This window comes from Phyllostomus hastatus, unplaced genomic scaffold (assembly GCF_019186645.2).
Source record: "Phyllostomus hastatus isolate PE091 unplaced genomic scaffold, TTU_PhHast_1.1 phas_scaffold_501, whole genome shotgun sequence".
Classification (NCBI taxonomy): Eukaryota; Metazoa; Chordata; class Mammalia; order Chiroptera; family Phyllostomidae; genus Phyllostomus; species Phyllostomus hastatus.
Genome location: NW_025334033.1, coordinates 21,112,524 through 21,129,415, shown reverse-complemented (window position 1 = coordinate 21,129,415; position 16,892 = coordinate 21,112,524). Strand labels below are relative to the sequence as shown.

At 36.9% G+C, this 16,892-nt stretch overlaps 1 protein-coding gene and 1 pseudogene across 4 annotated transcripts in view; both read left to right on the top strand.

Annotated features, from left to right (window-relative positions):
• Positions 1 to 16,892, top strand: part of NEDD4 (NEDD4 E3 ubiquitin protein ligase) — a 119,800-nt gene that overhangs the window by 11,082 nt on the left and 91,826 nt on the right. For 2 of the 4 annotated variants that reach the window (XM_045822320.1, XM_045822321.1), the window contains 3 exons: positions 5,334 to 5,407; positions 14,359 to 14,437; positions 14,537 to 14,575. In XM_045822320.1, the coding sequence (XP_045678276.1) occupies positions 5,334 to 5,407; positions 14,359 to 14,437; positions 14,537 to 14,575 (192 nt within the window). Of the gene's footprint in view, positions 1 to 5,333; positions 5,408 to 14,358; positions 14,438 to 14,536; positions 14,576 to 16,892 lie in introns of those variants that run through there. The other 2 variants (XM_045822322.1, XM_045822324.1) reach the window with 2 other exon arrangements.
• Positions 6,770 to 9,496, top strand: LOC123808319 (annotated as a pseudogene).

Sequence of the window (16,892 nt, the reverse complement as noted above, 5' to 3'; positions counted from 1 at the left end):
AGTGAAAAATATATATGCAGATGTATAGATATATATCTCATGAATGCTATCGATTCCTTTTTCCTCATTCCTCATTTCCTCATTCCTGTTGGAGATAGCCTCTTGCTATGTTGCAGTCTATCTGAGCTCCTTGTACTCTGTGCCTGTGGTACAGCCATCATCTCTGGGCTTCCACTTGCCACACTGAGAATTCTCTTGATCGCTTTTCTGTATTGGATCCACTGTTTTCTTAATCTGCCTTCCTGTTTCCTGATTGATTCCCTCATTTGCTGACACAGATCCTCTGTACAAATGGGCAGGTCCTATTGACTTGGGTATTTCACAGTAGGGTTTTCTGACCTACCATTTTATGGTGGGGCCCTTACATATAGTATTTATAGTGTCAAGTTTTTCTCCCCACCTTGGACCACTTAGTCTGCTCAGAGAGAAGACTTCTAATTCTCTGTTTGTGAGTATGGGTGTGGCAGCCAGTGTTCAAGACTCACTGTTTGTGCAAACTTGTCCTTGTTGATATGATGCCTTAGTCCTACTTTCAGCAACTTCAGAAAGGTTTGTGGTTAATTGAGAATTTGTTTACCCCTACTGTGTGTTCTTTTGGGTTCTATAGAGAATACAGAGATAAAGGAAAGCTAAGTTACTTGAGCTTCAAACTCTCACAATTTTAATAGGCAGAAAACACACAGTTTATTGCCTCAGATACAAGATAGTATGTGATAGATGCTATATAAATGTCCTTCTGTTGATAAGGGAGGATTCAAGTCAAGACTTTTAGGAAAGATGGTATTTGGCCTTTAAAGAAAAGACAGAACTTTTAAAAAAAAATTTAAAATGTAGTAAGAGCTTAATAAGTAAAGCAAAACTCTCTATCATTTCATTACTTTAATAGCTATTTTCATTGTTGCATATTTGCCTCTAATTTTTATCCATCTGCATACCTGGTTTTACAAAGTTATCACAGAATAGATAACATTCTGCATCCTGATTCTTCCAATTAATATTATAATTATTTTGTGTCATTAAATAATATTAATAATTACATTTAAATGGCTTCAAAGGAATCTGCTCAGATGAGCTAGAACTTTAACAGTGAAAAAGCATGGTATGGGGAAGACTATTTCAGGTGGAGGGAACCCAGCTTGTATAAAAACTCAGAGATAAGTAAACACAGCATATATCTTTTTTTAAAAAAGTAGACTGGTTGGGTGGGTGTGGGGGCAACAAAGGATGGGAGAAGGATGAAGAGAGTCACAAAAAGTCTCCCAAGACCTGTAAGAGATAGAAGGACCTAAACTCTGCATTTCCTATTTTTGGGGTTGGGGGTGTTGGTGACAGATTAAGCAGCAATAAATAGCTGTTATGAATTGTGGAAAAAATCTCAGCCCTGCAAAGCTGCTTTTAATTACTGAAGTTGTCTGTATAGGTAACATTAACATTTTGTTTCACCCTGTCATTGAGAAAAGCCATTTATGTTAGCCTGTTTGCAACTTTTCTCACTTTCAAAAACCCGTAAAGCTCTCATCTGAGTGACAGGGGAGATTGCAGATTTAGTGAAGAGCCGCCATCCTGATCTGCTTAACGGTGACAACCCAATTTTGATTAAGGAAAAGGTGTTTGATTTTCGTGTCCTTTTGGCTTATTTGCGCCCTGTCAGATTTCTAGTAATAGGACTTTTAGTATCATGTCTGAAATTACTGAAGAGTTTAGTCTCCACTGCAGCTTTTATGCTCTTTTCAAAGATGATGTGAGATATGATCTCTGCTTATGGGGGTGATTGAAGAGACCAATTTGGACAATTTTCTAGCATAAATATATAAAATAAAGTTAAGTGAATACAAATATCAAAATAAATGGCATTTCTTATTCAGTTTTATGAAAAACTCTAAGTCAGTATAGTTTCACATCAGTTAAGCACACCATCTGATATAACTAGTTCTGATTTTTGTGGTAAAAAGTGTGAGAAAAAAGTTGAAAAGTTAAATGTTTCTATTTCTATGAGTAATTTATCATTTCCTGGAATTGTATTTAATTAATGCTTGTTACATTTTTCCTCAGGAGACTTCTGGGGTATAGTTTCAGTAGAGGCTCCACAAATATGGGTTAATTTTCTTAGAGGAGTATGAAGATCTCTCCTCAAGTTCATTTACAAATTATAAACACTTGCCTTAGAAAAGCTGAGATTATCAAATAACGTGCATTATTTGCTGGTGGCACTTCCTTTGCATTCAACATTATTTTGTGTTAATTTGAAGCATATAACATAGTGGTTAGACAATCATATACTTTACAAAGTGTTCCCCCTGATATTTTAGGTAACCACCTGGCACCATACATAGTTAATATAATATTGTTGACTAATTTGATGGCACTATAAAAACTTTTTTTTCTTTTATTGATTGTAGAGGGAGAGAAGGGAGAAAGTAAAGAGGGAGAGAAACATTGATTGGTTGCTTCTCACATGTGCCCTGTCTGGGGGCCAAACCCACAACCTAGGCATGTGTCCAGACCAGGAATTGAACCTGTGACTCTGGTTTGCAGGATGATGCCCAACCAACTGAGCCATACTGGCCAGGGCCTGATGCCACTTTTAATTACACTTTACCACTGGAAAAAGTTTGTATTATTAAGTCAGGGTAGAAGATATTTCTAATTTTCAGAATTCAGTCTTGAAATTAGTACCTTGTTTAATAAAGTACAGCCACTTCCGAGTTAACTGGTATAGTGAGAATTTGGCTGCTGAGGCCAATAGACTATGTTAATGGGTCTATTTATTCAGTGATTCTCTAGGAAAAAAGGTAATCTGAAAATCTCTTCAGATGTTGGTGAATCAATCTCCATAGAAAATGGAAATTTCAGTTTACATGTTTTCCTCCCTGGTTTTTAATTCTATTTTATTTCTGATACCTGAAGACTTCCCTTGTTTCTTGTAAGATCAGCTATGCACTCAATTTTAATTGGTGATAGAAGAAGTTATGTTTTATCTAGCATCTATACTTAAGGATTTCTGTCCTATCTGAATTTATCATCTGAGTTTTGGAGCTAATAGTGTATATCATTTATCATATTTTTTTTTCAGTGAAAACTTCAGGATCGAGGGTGGTTGTAGTATTTAGAAATGGAAGAAGATTGAAATAAATACTCTATAATATATATATATTTTCCCCCACCCAGACCTCTCCTCAGAAGGAAACATGACTATTTGAGGTGGGATAATTGTAAAATAGAATCAGGTTTTTATCTGTTGGGCAACATTTATTTCATAGTTTTTTTTATCTTGTGAAGGCTACTGTGACTACTCTTATGCTGATTTCCTTGAATACCTGAGTGAGGGTATACCTAGAGGGTATATGTAAACGTGAATTCCTGGGTTATTAATTTGGAACTTTAGTAGGTATTGCCAAATTTCTCAAAAATAACTCTTCAGTTTACACTTCCGTCAACAGTGTAGTAGAGTTCTTCTGATGACTGGTGAGACTGAGGATCTTTAATGTGTTTGTTGCCCACTCTCTATGACTTCTTGTGCTAGGTTGTTTATATTTCATTTACTGGTTTTTAGAAACTATTCATATATTCTGGATAATTATAACTTCTTAACAGTGTATATTTTAGGTACTTTTACCTTGTCTGTCCCTGTGACTTCTCATTCTGCTCGTGGCCTCTTACCTTATACAAAAGGTATAAATTTTAATGTAAAATCTAACAACTGCTTCTATTAAGTTGTAACATTCTCTCCTACCCAATGCTGTATAAATATTCTTAAATTTCTTATAAATTTTAAGGGTTTCTTTTTTCACTTTTAGACTTTATTGATTCTGGAATTTATATACAGTATAAGATAGTGATTGGTTATTATTGTTTGCTTCTTTACTCAGTTTTACCCTTCCCTATGAATTTCAAAATCATTTGTTAGGATCTATGAAAAAAATCCAAGGAGAGAGTTGAAATTCAATTTAATTTATAGGTTAGTTTAGAGAAAACAGACAAAAAAATTATTTCCATCCATGAATATAGTGAATTTTTTATCCTCACCCAAGTACATGTTTTATTGATTTTAGAGAGAGAGGAGGGAAGAGAAAGAGAGAAAGAGAGAGACAGAAACATCAATTGGTTGCCTTCTCATAGGTGACCTGACCAGGGATGAAACCTGCAACCTAGGTATGTGCTCTGACTGGGAATCGAACCCATGACTTTTAGTGTGTGGGACGATGCTCCAAACAACTGAGCCACACTGGCCAGGGCAACATAGTAAATTTTAAAATTTAAGTCCTCTTTCTGTTCTTCAGTAATTTTAAAAGTAGTTTTATCCATAGAAGTTTTAAATATTTTTATTAATTTTATTTCTCTGTGTCTAATGGTTTTGCTTATTTGAGAATTTTTAAAAAGATGCATTCTGTGTTATATTTTCTTACTCATCTTTTAATTTTGAACATTTTCACCATCAAGAGGACAGTTAAAAGAGTAGTGTAATGAATACCTGTATACCCATCGAATTAATAGCATTTTGCTGATTCCCTGTGTTTACACACACACATACTTTCAACTTTTTTTTAAAGTTTTTATTTATTTATTTTAGAGAGATGGGGAAGGGAGGGAGAAAAAGAGGGAGTGAAACATCAATGTGTGGTTGCCTCTAGCACACCCCACACTGGGAATATGGCCTGCAACCCAGGCATGTGCCCTGACTGGGAATCAGACCAATGGTGGTTTGGTTCACAGGCCTGCGCTCAATCCACTGAGCTACACCAGCCATGGCCCACTTTCAACTTTTTATTTGCTGAGCATTTAATTTGCAGACTTACTATACTTTATCCCTAAATATTTCAATATGTATATCTTAAAACTAATAAATTATTCTATAGAACCTCATAGTAGTATTATGATACCCAAGAAATTACTATATGATACATTATAGTGTCAATACATTATAGTTTTATTTAGCATATAATCTTTTGAATGGGATTATAAAATAACTACCATCCTAACTAGTTATTACAAATGATTGTGAACTTTTGTGTTATTGTATACATAGCAACAATAACAAATTCATGTTAGTTTTAATAAGTTTGCTATAGATTTTCATGGAAGCAATGATAAATTCTTAATGTAATAATTTGACTCTAGTTTTTATGGCTTTTCTTTGTGGATAATCAAATCATCTCCAAATGACAAATAGTTTTCATTTTTTTTCTTATATAGCTTTTAATTAATTCCTGAAAAAGTTTTCTTCAATTAATTTTAATAACCTGATTGCTATACTTGATACATATATTTAAAGGTACATGTTTTAGGTAAGTTATAAAGCACATGAAAATAAAATATACATTTTTGTGTTTTAGGACAATGTTCGAATTGTGAGAGTGAAAGTTATAGCTGGAATAGGCCTTGCCAAGAAGGATATCTTGGGAGCTAGGTAAGTATATAAGTATATTAATTTGAGTTATAATTTTAGAATTTGCACTTGTTAACAAATTTTTAAAACTTTGGTTAGATGAACCATTGAATAATATTATTATTAAATTGCTGTTAAGGTAGAATAACAATAGTTACAGTTGATGGTGTACTAAATTCCTTAATGTCTGAATTACTGAATTTGTGAAATTAGACAAGGATATAATTAGTAAGATACATTTATGAGTTTTGTTTCTGGGAATTGATAGAATTATAATAGACTAATTCTTTAGCAGACCACAGCCATACACTCCGATCATAACACCGAAAGCAGCAACCTGAAAGCAGTGGAGAGGGAACAGAGCAGGCACCGCCTAGTGGGGAGTCCGTGTGTGGAGAAGGGAGGTTGCACTGAGTGAGTTCCCAATTTTATGAATTAGTTTGAGGCCAAATGGAGTTAGCACCTGGAAAAATTGCCATCTTTGTGGCCTGGGAAATCAGAAGATCTAATCTGGAAAAAGACATGGCAATGGTGGGGATTTGGGAAGGGAAGGAACTGGAGGAGAGATGCCCAAACTCATCTACTGACATTTCTTGTTGACCCTGAAACATACGAATGAAGTAGATTCAAAGCTACTCAGCTAAAGACAAAGGATATAAATAGAGATCAGACTTACTGCCTAAGAAACAGGTTTCTGGTTCTGGTCCAAATAAGATAATTAATTATGTAGTAAAATAAACCGATACTAATCAGAGAAAAGTTGCAGAATTCAGGGTCTCCATAATTTAACGTTTATAATGTCTAGGATATAGTCCAAAATAATATGATCCATACAGAACCAGGAAAATGGAACACATTCTCAGTAGAGAAAATATACTCACAATTAATTGAAAGATTGGAAATTTCAGGAATGAAAGATAAACTATAAAAAGTGAAAATTCGCCTTGGCTGGCATAGCTCAGTGGATTGAGCGCGGGCTGCGAACCAAAGTATCACAGGTTCGATTCCCAGTCAGGGCACATGCCTGGGTTGCAGGCCACGGCCCCCAGCAACCGCATATTGACGTTTCTCTCTCTTTCTCCCTCCCTCTCTAAAATTAAATAAATAAAATCTTTTAAAAAAAAAGTGAAAATTCCAGAACTGAAACACACAATATTTGAAGTTAAAATTCTTGGATGGAATCAACAGCAGAATGAAGAGGACTTAAAGATAGATCAATAGAAAATATTTCCCAATTAGAAAATGAGAGAGACAAGATTGAAAAATTGAAAAAGACAAACAGAGCATCAGGGACTTCTTGGATAACATCAAACAGTCTAACGAACATGAAATTGGAAATAGAGGAGAGAGGAAAGAATGTGACAAAACTTTTTTTAGGAAATAATGGGTAATTTCTCCCCAAATTTGATAAAAGATACAAATATATAAAACATACCAAGCAGGATGAACACTAAGAAAAACATACTGAGGCACATAGTGGTCAAACTATTGAAAGCCCAGAATAAATAAAAATCCTGACAAAAGAGAGAGAAAAAAAGGATATAATACATAAACAGTAACTGCAATTCAATTAAGGACTTAATTTTCACAAGAAACTATGGAGGCCAGAAGAAAATAAAACATTAGAGTAAGAACAGTGAAATCCAGAATTCTGTAGTCAGTGAAAATATCTTTTGGGATGATGACAAAATAACAAATTTTCAGATAAAAGAAAACTATGAGACTATCACTGGCACATGGAAAAGCTAAAGGGAGTCCTTCCAGACAAAAAGAAGAGGTAACAGATAGAAATTCAGATCCTCAGAAAGGAATAAACAGCATCAGAAATAGTTAAGTGTCTGGCAGTATTCAAAAGACTTTTTGTTGTTTTTATCATAACTTTTAAAAATAAAACATATGCTTGTTAAAGTCACAACGTACAGTATTGTCTTGCAGAATTTATATATTATATGTGGATGGAATATATATAACAGTTGTATCATAAAGGACAGAGAGACTTGTAGGTTATGGACCCAGTTATTACAGTGAAACAATATTAAGTGTAAGTGGAATGAAAGATTAAGGGTGTATATATTGTAATACCTAGATAAACTACTAAATATACTGTACAAAATTATAGATAATAGACATTTTTAAACAAAACTTCTGGAAAAAAAACAAAACAAAACAAAAGGCCAGGATAGGAAAAACAAATGGTTAAAAAAAAAAAAAAGAAAAAAGAGGGAGGAGGAAGAACAGCAAACAAATAAATTGGTAGACAGAAATCTAATCATACAAATAATTACATTAAACATTAATGGGGGTTCAGGGTGTGGCTCTGAGAAAAGCTGGAGCCTGAGTGGGGCCCCTGGTGCCGTGCCAGGTCCAGACTGAGGAATGAGAAGGTAAACGTATCGAAGACACGGCCAAGCCCAGCAGCTCAGGCAGGGGTGGTGGTAAAAGTGCTGAGGAGGCCCAGCCGCAGCCAGAGTCTCAGCCACCGTCACCCATCAAGTGTCCCAGCAACGGCATGCCACCCCCCATGCAGCTCAGCAAAATCAGGTGCTCAGGGGGCCCCAGATTGTCAAGAAGTCGTCGTGGCAAAGCTCTCCCCACTTCTGTCTCAGCAAGAACTGGGAGTTGCAGCAGCTTCCTGCCCTGAAAGATTTGCCAGCCCAGGAGCAGGAGGAGCCGTTTACCCAGAGCTTCCCCCATGCTGTGTCCTCTTTGACTTTGTGTGGGACCCAGCGATCTCAGATTCAAGGAGGCGAAGGGACAGGACTCAACGAAGTGGTGGAGTGTGTCACCCATAGCTGCGATGTTGTCACCGAGGCCATTTACCCTGAGGCTGTCTCCATGTTTCCAGTGAACCTCTTCCAGACACTGACACTTTCCTCAAATCCTGCCTGGGCCAAGTGTGACCCAGAGGAAGAAGAGCCCACCCTGGAAGCTACCCGGCCACATCTCTAGCTTGTGTGAGTTTTTCTTACATTTCTGTGAGTCTCCTGATTTCAAGGCAAACGTAGCCAAGAAGCACATTAACCAGAGTTTGTCCTTGCTCCCCTGGACCTGACCAACAGTGAGGAGCCTCAAGAGCAGGACTTCCTCAAGACCATCCTGCATTGAGTGTGTGGCAAGTTTTGGGGGCTCTGGGCTTATATCTGTAGTTAGTTCAGCCACAAAGATTTTTCTGTGAGATGGAGCATCACAACAGGATTGCCGAGCTCCTGGAGATCCTGGGCAGCATTATTAATGCTTTTTCCTTGCCCCTTGGGGAAGAGCCCAAGATGTTCCTTATCTGTGTCCTGCTTCCCCTTCACAAGGTCAAGCTCCTGAGTGTCTGCCACCCTCAGCTGGCATACTGTGTGGTACAATTCCTGGAGGAGAACAGTCTCACTGATCGGTGATTGTGGGACTTCACAAGTTCTGGCCAAAGATCCACAGCCCCAATGGCGTGATGTTCCTGAATGAGCTAGAGGAGATTCTGGATGTCATTGAACCTTCAAAGCTCAGCAGAGTGATGGAACTACTCTCCCATCAGCTTGCCAAGTGTGTCTCCAGCCCCCAAGTCCAGGTGGCAGAGTGTGCTCTCTATTACTGGAACAAGGAGTACATCATGCGCCTGGTGAGTGGCAATACTCCCCGAGTTCTTCCCGTCATAATCCCTGCACTTTACAGGAACTCCAAGAGCCATTGGAACAAGACATTCCGTGGTCTGATCTGCAGTGCCCTGAAGCTGTTTATGGAGATGAATCAGAAGCTGTTTGATGACTGTATGCAACAATAGAGGCAGAAAAGCAGAAGGGCCGGTTCTGAATGAAGAGACAAGAAGTGATGTGGCAAAAGATCAAGGAGCTTGCCTGACTTAATCCCCAGTATCCCGTATTCCAAGCTCCACCACCCCTGCCTCCTGTGTACCTGATGGAGACAGAGAGCCCTATGGCAGAGGATGTCCAACTTCCGAAGAAGACAATGGAGAGACAGAACGTGTAAAAGCTGAAGGACACCAAGAGGGAGAAAATGTTGCTTTGGAGGAAGTCAGAGCTGCCCCAGGACTTGAACACCATTAAGGCACCAGAGGCTCACAGGCAGACAGAAGAGTTCTTACCTGCCAGCCAGGAGGCTCTCTGACACCCTCGCCTTCCTTCCATGGGGCCGCAGCCCACTCAGCCCTGGGCTGCAGCCCCAGCCCTCTACCCTCTGCCCCCTACTGGCTGACTTGGAGCAAGGCAGTGCCTCTCTAGCTATTCTAGGGAGACTGATGTGGCACTTCAAGCAGGGACACCCAAAGAGTGGTCCCTTCTCCCCCAAATGAGTTTGTGCCTCCCTGTGGCTAGTACAGACAGGTTAAGCCCTGAGATGCTTAGTGCTCTCCCCTGCAGAGGCACACAGGGAGCAGAAGGAGATTACTCTCACCAAAGTTATGTCAAGGCCTCTTGGCCCCATTGGAGTCAATAGCTGGAGGGGTGTGAACACCCAATAGCACAAAGAGGCCTCCACCCCAGCAGTGCACAGGCTGAGGGGGCTGTATTATTTATTGTTACCCTCTGCCTGACTAAGACCATGTGGGAAGCCAAAAGGAGAAACACAGGCTATGGACAGTAGGTGATGGATCAAGGGAAGGGGATGAACACACACCCTACCTTGTGCCCCCTCTTTGGTGAGTAGCAGCACTGGGATCACAGACATTGGAGGAGCCACCTGGGGCTGACTGCTTTCCTGTGCTGTGGGCTCCCAAAGCTGGGAAGCAGGGAGCAGTGTCCTAAGCATGGCTCCCCCAACACTTGTTTATTTCCTTGTTTGTGCTAATACTGGGCTGGTCTTCACTTGTCCCTTTTGGGCGCCATGGAGGGGCAAGGGGCTTAGGAGTGCCAGACCTGGGTTCCAGGGGCTCAGGCACTGCAGCTTTTGGCTTTGGTCACAGGGTGCTTTATTCTCCAGAGTGGTACATGCTAAGGTGGGTTGTACCTACAGCCAATATCCCCAAATGTACAAAACTGAATGAAGTGTGTCTCTGAGAAGAAAAAAGAAGTTAATGGACTAAGGTAAACACGAGGCAGGGAACATTAGAATGGCTTGGAAGTCAAGACTCAATTATGTGCTGTCTGTAAAAGATATGTACATTTAAAATATAAGGACTTCTAAGTTGAAATGCAATGGCTACAAAGAAATATGCCATCAGACAGCATAAAAAGAGTGAAGTGTGATGACCATAAACTTAGCAGCTTAAAAGAACACACATTTATTATCTCAGTTTCTGTGGGTCAGAGGCTCTGTATGGTTTAGCTAGTTCCTCTGCTCCTTGCTTTTATAAAGCTTCAGTCAAGGTATTGGCCAGGACCGTGGCCTCATCTGAGGCTTGTCTGGGGAAGGATCCACTTCCAAGCTCATGTGGTTGTTGACAGCATTCAGTTCCCTGCAGGCTGCCAGACTGAAGGCTTCAGTTTCCTGCTGGCTGTCAGCCAGAGGCCACCCTGAGTTCCTTGCCACATGGCCTTCTCCACATGGCAGCTCACAAGCTAGAAACCTGTCTCTTCAGAAATAGCAAAGGAGAGTGCCTCCTACCAAGATGGGTTACAATCTTATGTAATGCAATCACACACATTTTGTCACTTTTGCTGTAATGTATTGGTTAGAATTCATAGGTCCCTCCCACATTTAAGAGGAGTATAGCACAAAGGCCATGGACATTAGGACATGTGCGTAATAGGAGCTACTCAAGATCTACCTGCCGTAATATGTTGGGCCATAAAACAATAACTCAGACAACTGCAAATTTTGCATTCTTTTCAAGTGCATATGGTTCATTCACCAACATAGACCATGTGTAGGGCCATAAGACAAGTCTCAGGAGTTTTGAAAAGATTGAAATTATATATAGGATGTTCTCTGATAACAATGGAATTAAGTTAGAAACCAATAATATTAAGATATCTAGAAAAACCCCAAGTATTTAATACACCCCTAAACAATCTATAGGCCAAAGAAGAAATCACAAGAAAAATTAAAAAACATTTTGAACAGAATGAAAATGAAAATACAGTGATATCAACATGTATAGGGTGCAGCTAAAGTAATATTTAAGTTAAAGTTGAGACTTAAAATGTTTAGCTTAGAAAAAGAACAGGATCTAAATAAATCATTTGAGTTCCAATGTTAAGAAATTAGAACAAAAGACCAAATTAATTCTAAAGTAAGTAGAAGGATGAAAATAAGGATCAAGAGAATTTAGTGAAATGGACAATGATAGAAAAATTATTGAAATCAGAAGATTGTTCTTTGAAGGGATCAATAAAAATTTTAAACTTCTAGCTAGACAGATCAAGAATCACAGAAGAAATAGAAGACTTCAATAGCCCTATGCTAAACAGTATATAACAATATATGACCAGGTGTGAGTTGTCCTAGTAATGTAAGATTTGCTCAACATTTAAAAAAAAATCAATTTAATTCATCATATTAACATAGTATAGAAAAAAAAAACATATGATCATTTCAATAGGTGTAGAAGGTGCATTTGACAAAATCCAAAACACATATATGATACAAATATGCTCAGTAAGCTAAGGATAAAATGCAAGATTGGCTTAACATCTGAAAATTAATCAATCTAGTTCACCATATTAATAGAATAAAAGAAAAAGACATGATCAATTCAATAAAAGCAGAAGAAGCATCTGACAAAATTACACACCATTCATGAAAGAAATGGTTAGCAAACTAGGGGCAGATGTGAATGTTCTGAACCTGTTAAGGCTATCTGTGAAAAACCTGTAGTAACATCAGCTCAGTGGTGACAGCCTGAAAGTTTTCTACTTAGACTCAAGAATAAGTCAAGGTTGTCTGCTTTCACTTTCAATTCAACTCTACTGGATAGCCTAGTGATACAATATGGCCAGGAAAAGGCTGAAAAGAAAGAAAGCTGTATTTGCAGACAGCATGATTATGTTCATAGAATACCCTAAGAAATCAAATAAAAGCTGCTAGAACTAATAAGATACAAGTCCATAAGATACAAAATCATTGTACTGAAATCAGTTATATGTTTATATCCTATCAATGAACAATTGGAAAATAAATTTTTAAAATATCCATTTATAATAACATAAAAATAAAAAACTTAGAAACAAATTTAATGAAAGATTTGTGAGAACTATACACTGAAAAACTGCAAACATTACTGAGAGAAATTGAAGATCTAAATCAATGGGTAAATATGCCATGTTCATGGATTGGAAGATTCATCATTGCTAGAGTGGTATGCCTCTCCAAATTGACTAGATTTGGCACAATCCCAATTAAAATCCCAGTATGCTGTCTTGGAGAAATAGATAAGCTGATTTCAATATTTTTTATGGACAAAGGATGTAGAATAGCCAAAACAATTCTGAAAAAGAAGAGCAAAATTGGAAAACTTATGCTACCTAACTTCAGGACTTACTACTATATACAGCTATAGTAATCAAGACAAAGTGGCCTTGGCATAAGAATAAAGGTATTGTTCAATGGAATAGAATAAGAAGTGTAGAAATATACACACATACATACACAAGTATATGGTCAGTTGTTTTTTTAAATTTTATTTTTCAATTACAGTTTACATTCAATATATTTTGTGTTATTTTCAGGTATACAGCATAGTTAGGTAATCATATACTTTACAAAGTAGATCAGTGGCTTTTTGACAAAAAGTGTTACCGTTCTTCAAGAGAAAAGATAGACTTATTAGTACACACAATACTGCAACAACTGGTTATCTGGAACAAAATGAACCTTGTTCCTTATCACACGACATACTGAAAATGTGTAAGAACTAAAATGATAAAACTTCAGAATAGATAGAAAATACTGGGTTACACAAAGATTTCTTGAATGGGACTCAAAAAGTGAGAATCATGAAAGAAAATGCTGAAATGGATAGCATCAATATTAAAAACTTCTGTTGTTTGAAAGACACATTTAAAAAGAGGACAAGGCACCCTGACTGGTGTGGCTCAGTTGGTTGGGTGTTTTCCTGCAGAACAAGGGGTCACTGGTTCAGTTCCCAGTCTGGGCACATACCTGGGTTGTGAGTTTGATCCAATTGATGTTTCTCTCTCACATGGATGTTTCTTTCCCTCTCCTCCCTCCTTTCCCCTTTCCCTAAAAATAAATAAATACAATCTTTTTTTTTTTTTTAAGAAAAGGACAAGGCAAGCCACAGGTGGGGAGAACATAGTTTGAAAACATATATCTGAGAAAGGCCTTTAACTCGTTATATATAAAGACCAACTCACTAATAATATGATAGAAAGGCCAGTTCAAAATGGGCAAAAATCACCCTGGCTAGTGTGGCTCAATGGATTGAGTGCCAGCCTGCAAACCAAAGTGTTGCTGGTTAGATTCCCAGTCAGGGTACGTGCCTGGGCTACAAGCCAGGTCTCCAGTGGGGGGTATGGGAGAGGCAACCACACACTGATGTTTCTCTCCCTCTCTTTCTTCTCCCTTCCCCCCCTCTAAAAGTAAATAAAATCCTTTAAAAATGGGCAAAAATCTTGATTTTCCTTCTCTATGTGTCTTTGTAAAAGGGGTTTTATGACATAATTATTTTGAACTCAAAGCACTTTGCCTTTATTTTGTAAAGAGTTTATACCCATGAAATAACTTAGAACAACCTGAGGTCTTGCAAAGCTAGTTCTCAAAAAATAACTAAATTACCATCTTAACCCAAAAGAAGTAACAGCATAAAAAAATCAAAAGTTTAAAATCTAAAAATATTGGAAGCCATTAAATTGTGACTAAAAGGTTTTCTTTGTAATTTTTTGTTTATTTCACTAACATGGTACTTTAGCTTTTTAACAAGAGGCAAAAATTACTATAATTCTTACCCTTGCCTAAGAAACCCTTAACTTTTCATTGTGTAGAAATTGTTAACAAGAAGTCTTGTGATTTTTATAGTCTGAGTTCTAAGTTTGGGAATAAGCAACAATTAATTTTCTTCTTAATTTTAACAGTGATCCTTATGTGAGAGTGACGTTATATGACCCAATGAATGGAATTTTAACAAGTGTGCAAACGAAAACCATTAAAAAGGTCAGACCTGGCAGGCTTCAAAAATTTTTTAAATATACTCTTTTATTTTTATATGACAAAATATAAAAAATTAGTTATTCTATGTTTATTGTCTTTTAGACTTTGAATCCAAAATGGAATGAAGAAATATTATTCAGAGTAAGTATGCATTTTATTTCATTAAAACAGCAAAAAGTTCTCTCAATAGTTAAAATAAGTTCTCACTTATAATATTCTAAAATGCATCTTATAAGAATTTGGCTAGATTTTTAAAAATTTAAATAGTTTAATCTAGTTATTCCCAAGATGACCTGGTCCTGGAACCATTTATTTTATTATGAAAACCCACATATGTAAGGTAATGAAGGGGTAAAATGTTACTGTAAGCCTGGAATTATTTCATTCTAGTTTAATTCTGATTTAGAGACTATTTGGTGTGCTTATTCCAATTTAGCATATTTTTGTGTTTTCCCTTAAAGATAATATTTGTGTCTCTCAGTCATTTATTAAATAGACTGCCCCAGGTGAGAGATGATGAAGGCCTGCCAATAAATGGATACATTTCCTCCTTCACCCTTCATGCACATTCCTGCCTTCCCCCTTACACTACCTCACTGTACCCTAAGAGCAAACCCCAGCCAGCAGTTATTCCAGGCTCCTCAGAAGAACCCTCAAACTGAGAATGTCTCCTTAGGCCTTTCTGTCAAGGGTTCTTAACCTCATGCAATGCACAACTGTAATGCTATTAAGGATTTTAGCAGGATCCAGTTTCACAACAAATATTCAACATGTATTCAAAGTTATTTTATATACAACACACCATGAAAATATGACCAATTCTCAAAAGAAAAGAAAGTCAACAAATATGAATCCCAAGATGACCCAGATACTGGAATTATCAGTAAAACCTTATAGAGCAGCTATTTTAACTATTATAACTATGCTCCGTGAGGTAAAGATAAACACCCTTGTAATAGATGGGAAGATAAATATTCTCAGCAGAGAAATAGAAACCATAAAAAAGAATGAATAGAAATATTAAAGCATGAATATAATATCTGAAAAAAAATTTAAAAGTCACTAGATGAGTTCAATAACAAAATGGAGATAACATTGAACACAATCAGTGAGCTTGAAAATAATCAGTAGAAATCACCTAGTTTAAAGAACAGAAAATAAAGATGGAAAAAAATTAGTAGAGCTTGAGGGAACCTGTAGACAATATTAAAGGAGTCTAATTGAATAACTAAAGCCTCAGAAGAGGAAGAAGACATTGGTGAAAAAAAAGATCTGAAGAAATAATGGCTAAAAAATTCCAAATTTGGTGAAAGACATGCATTTATAGATTTAAAAAGCTCAGTGAAACCCAGAGTACATGCAGAGGAAACTAGGTTCAGACATAAAATCAAATTGCTGAAATCAAAGAAAAAGAAGAAATCTTGAAAGCAGCCAGGGAAAATGACACATTATGCATAGGGGCACAATGATTCCAACAACCACGATAAAATTGTCTTAAGACAGGAAAGGGAAGAAGAACAGTTGACACAGGCTACTTAAAAAAGACATACTTCAGGAGTGACAGTATAGTATTTGAAGCTGAGGAAAAAATAAGATAATTTATTGCCGGCAGACTTGTTCTAAAGAAAATGCTAAAGGAAATTATTTGGGCTAAAAGTAAGTGGTATCATAAGTAAATTTAAGCCTTCAGAAACCAAGGAAAAGCAACAGGAATAGTAAATATCTGTAATTATAGTAGACTGTTATTCTCTTGAGTTTATTCTGTTTAATTATAATGGACCTTTTTTCTCTAGAGTTCCTTAAAATATGTACAGCCGTTGAAAGCAAAAATTATAACATTGGTATGATTTTTAATTTATGTAGGTGAATACATACTGTAACCATGACATAAAAGAGTGAGGGTAAAGTGAACTTTATGGTGGTAGGGCTTCTACATTTTACTTCAAGTTGTTCAGTATTAACTTTAAGTAGACCATGAAAGGTTAAGTGTGTATACTGTAATTTCTAGTGCAGCTACTAAAAAATAATAAAGACATATAGCCAAAAAGCCAATAACAAATAAGACACAAAGCAAATTCATCAAGAAGCCATAACAATTCTGTATGTGCACCTAATATCAGTGCTTCAAAATTATAAAGCAATAAATGAGGGGACTGAAAGGAGAAATTGTCAAAGACACCATTTTAATTGGAGAATTCAGTATTCTCAGTATTGAGGGACAGTAGAAATAGACAAAGGTGGAAATAGACCAAAAAAATCAGTAAAATACAGAAATGCTGAACAAAACTATAAAATAAGGCCTACCTAATAGACACTCACAGGCTGTCCACCGCAACAGTGGACTACTTAGTCTTTTCAATTACACGTGAAACATTTACTGAGTAAGCTGGGCCCAAAACTAAACCTTAACAATTTTTAAAAGAATATAAATCATGTAAAGTATGGTATCCAACTATAA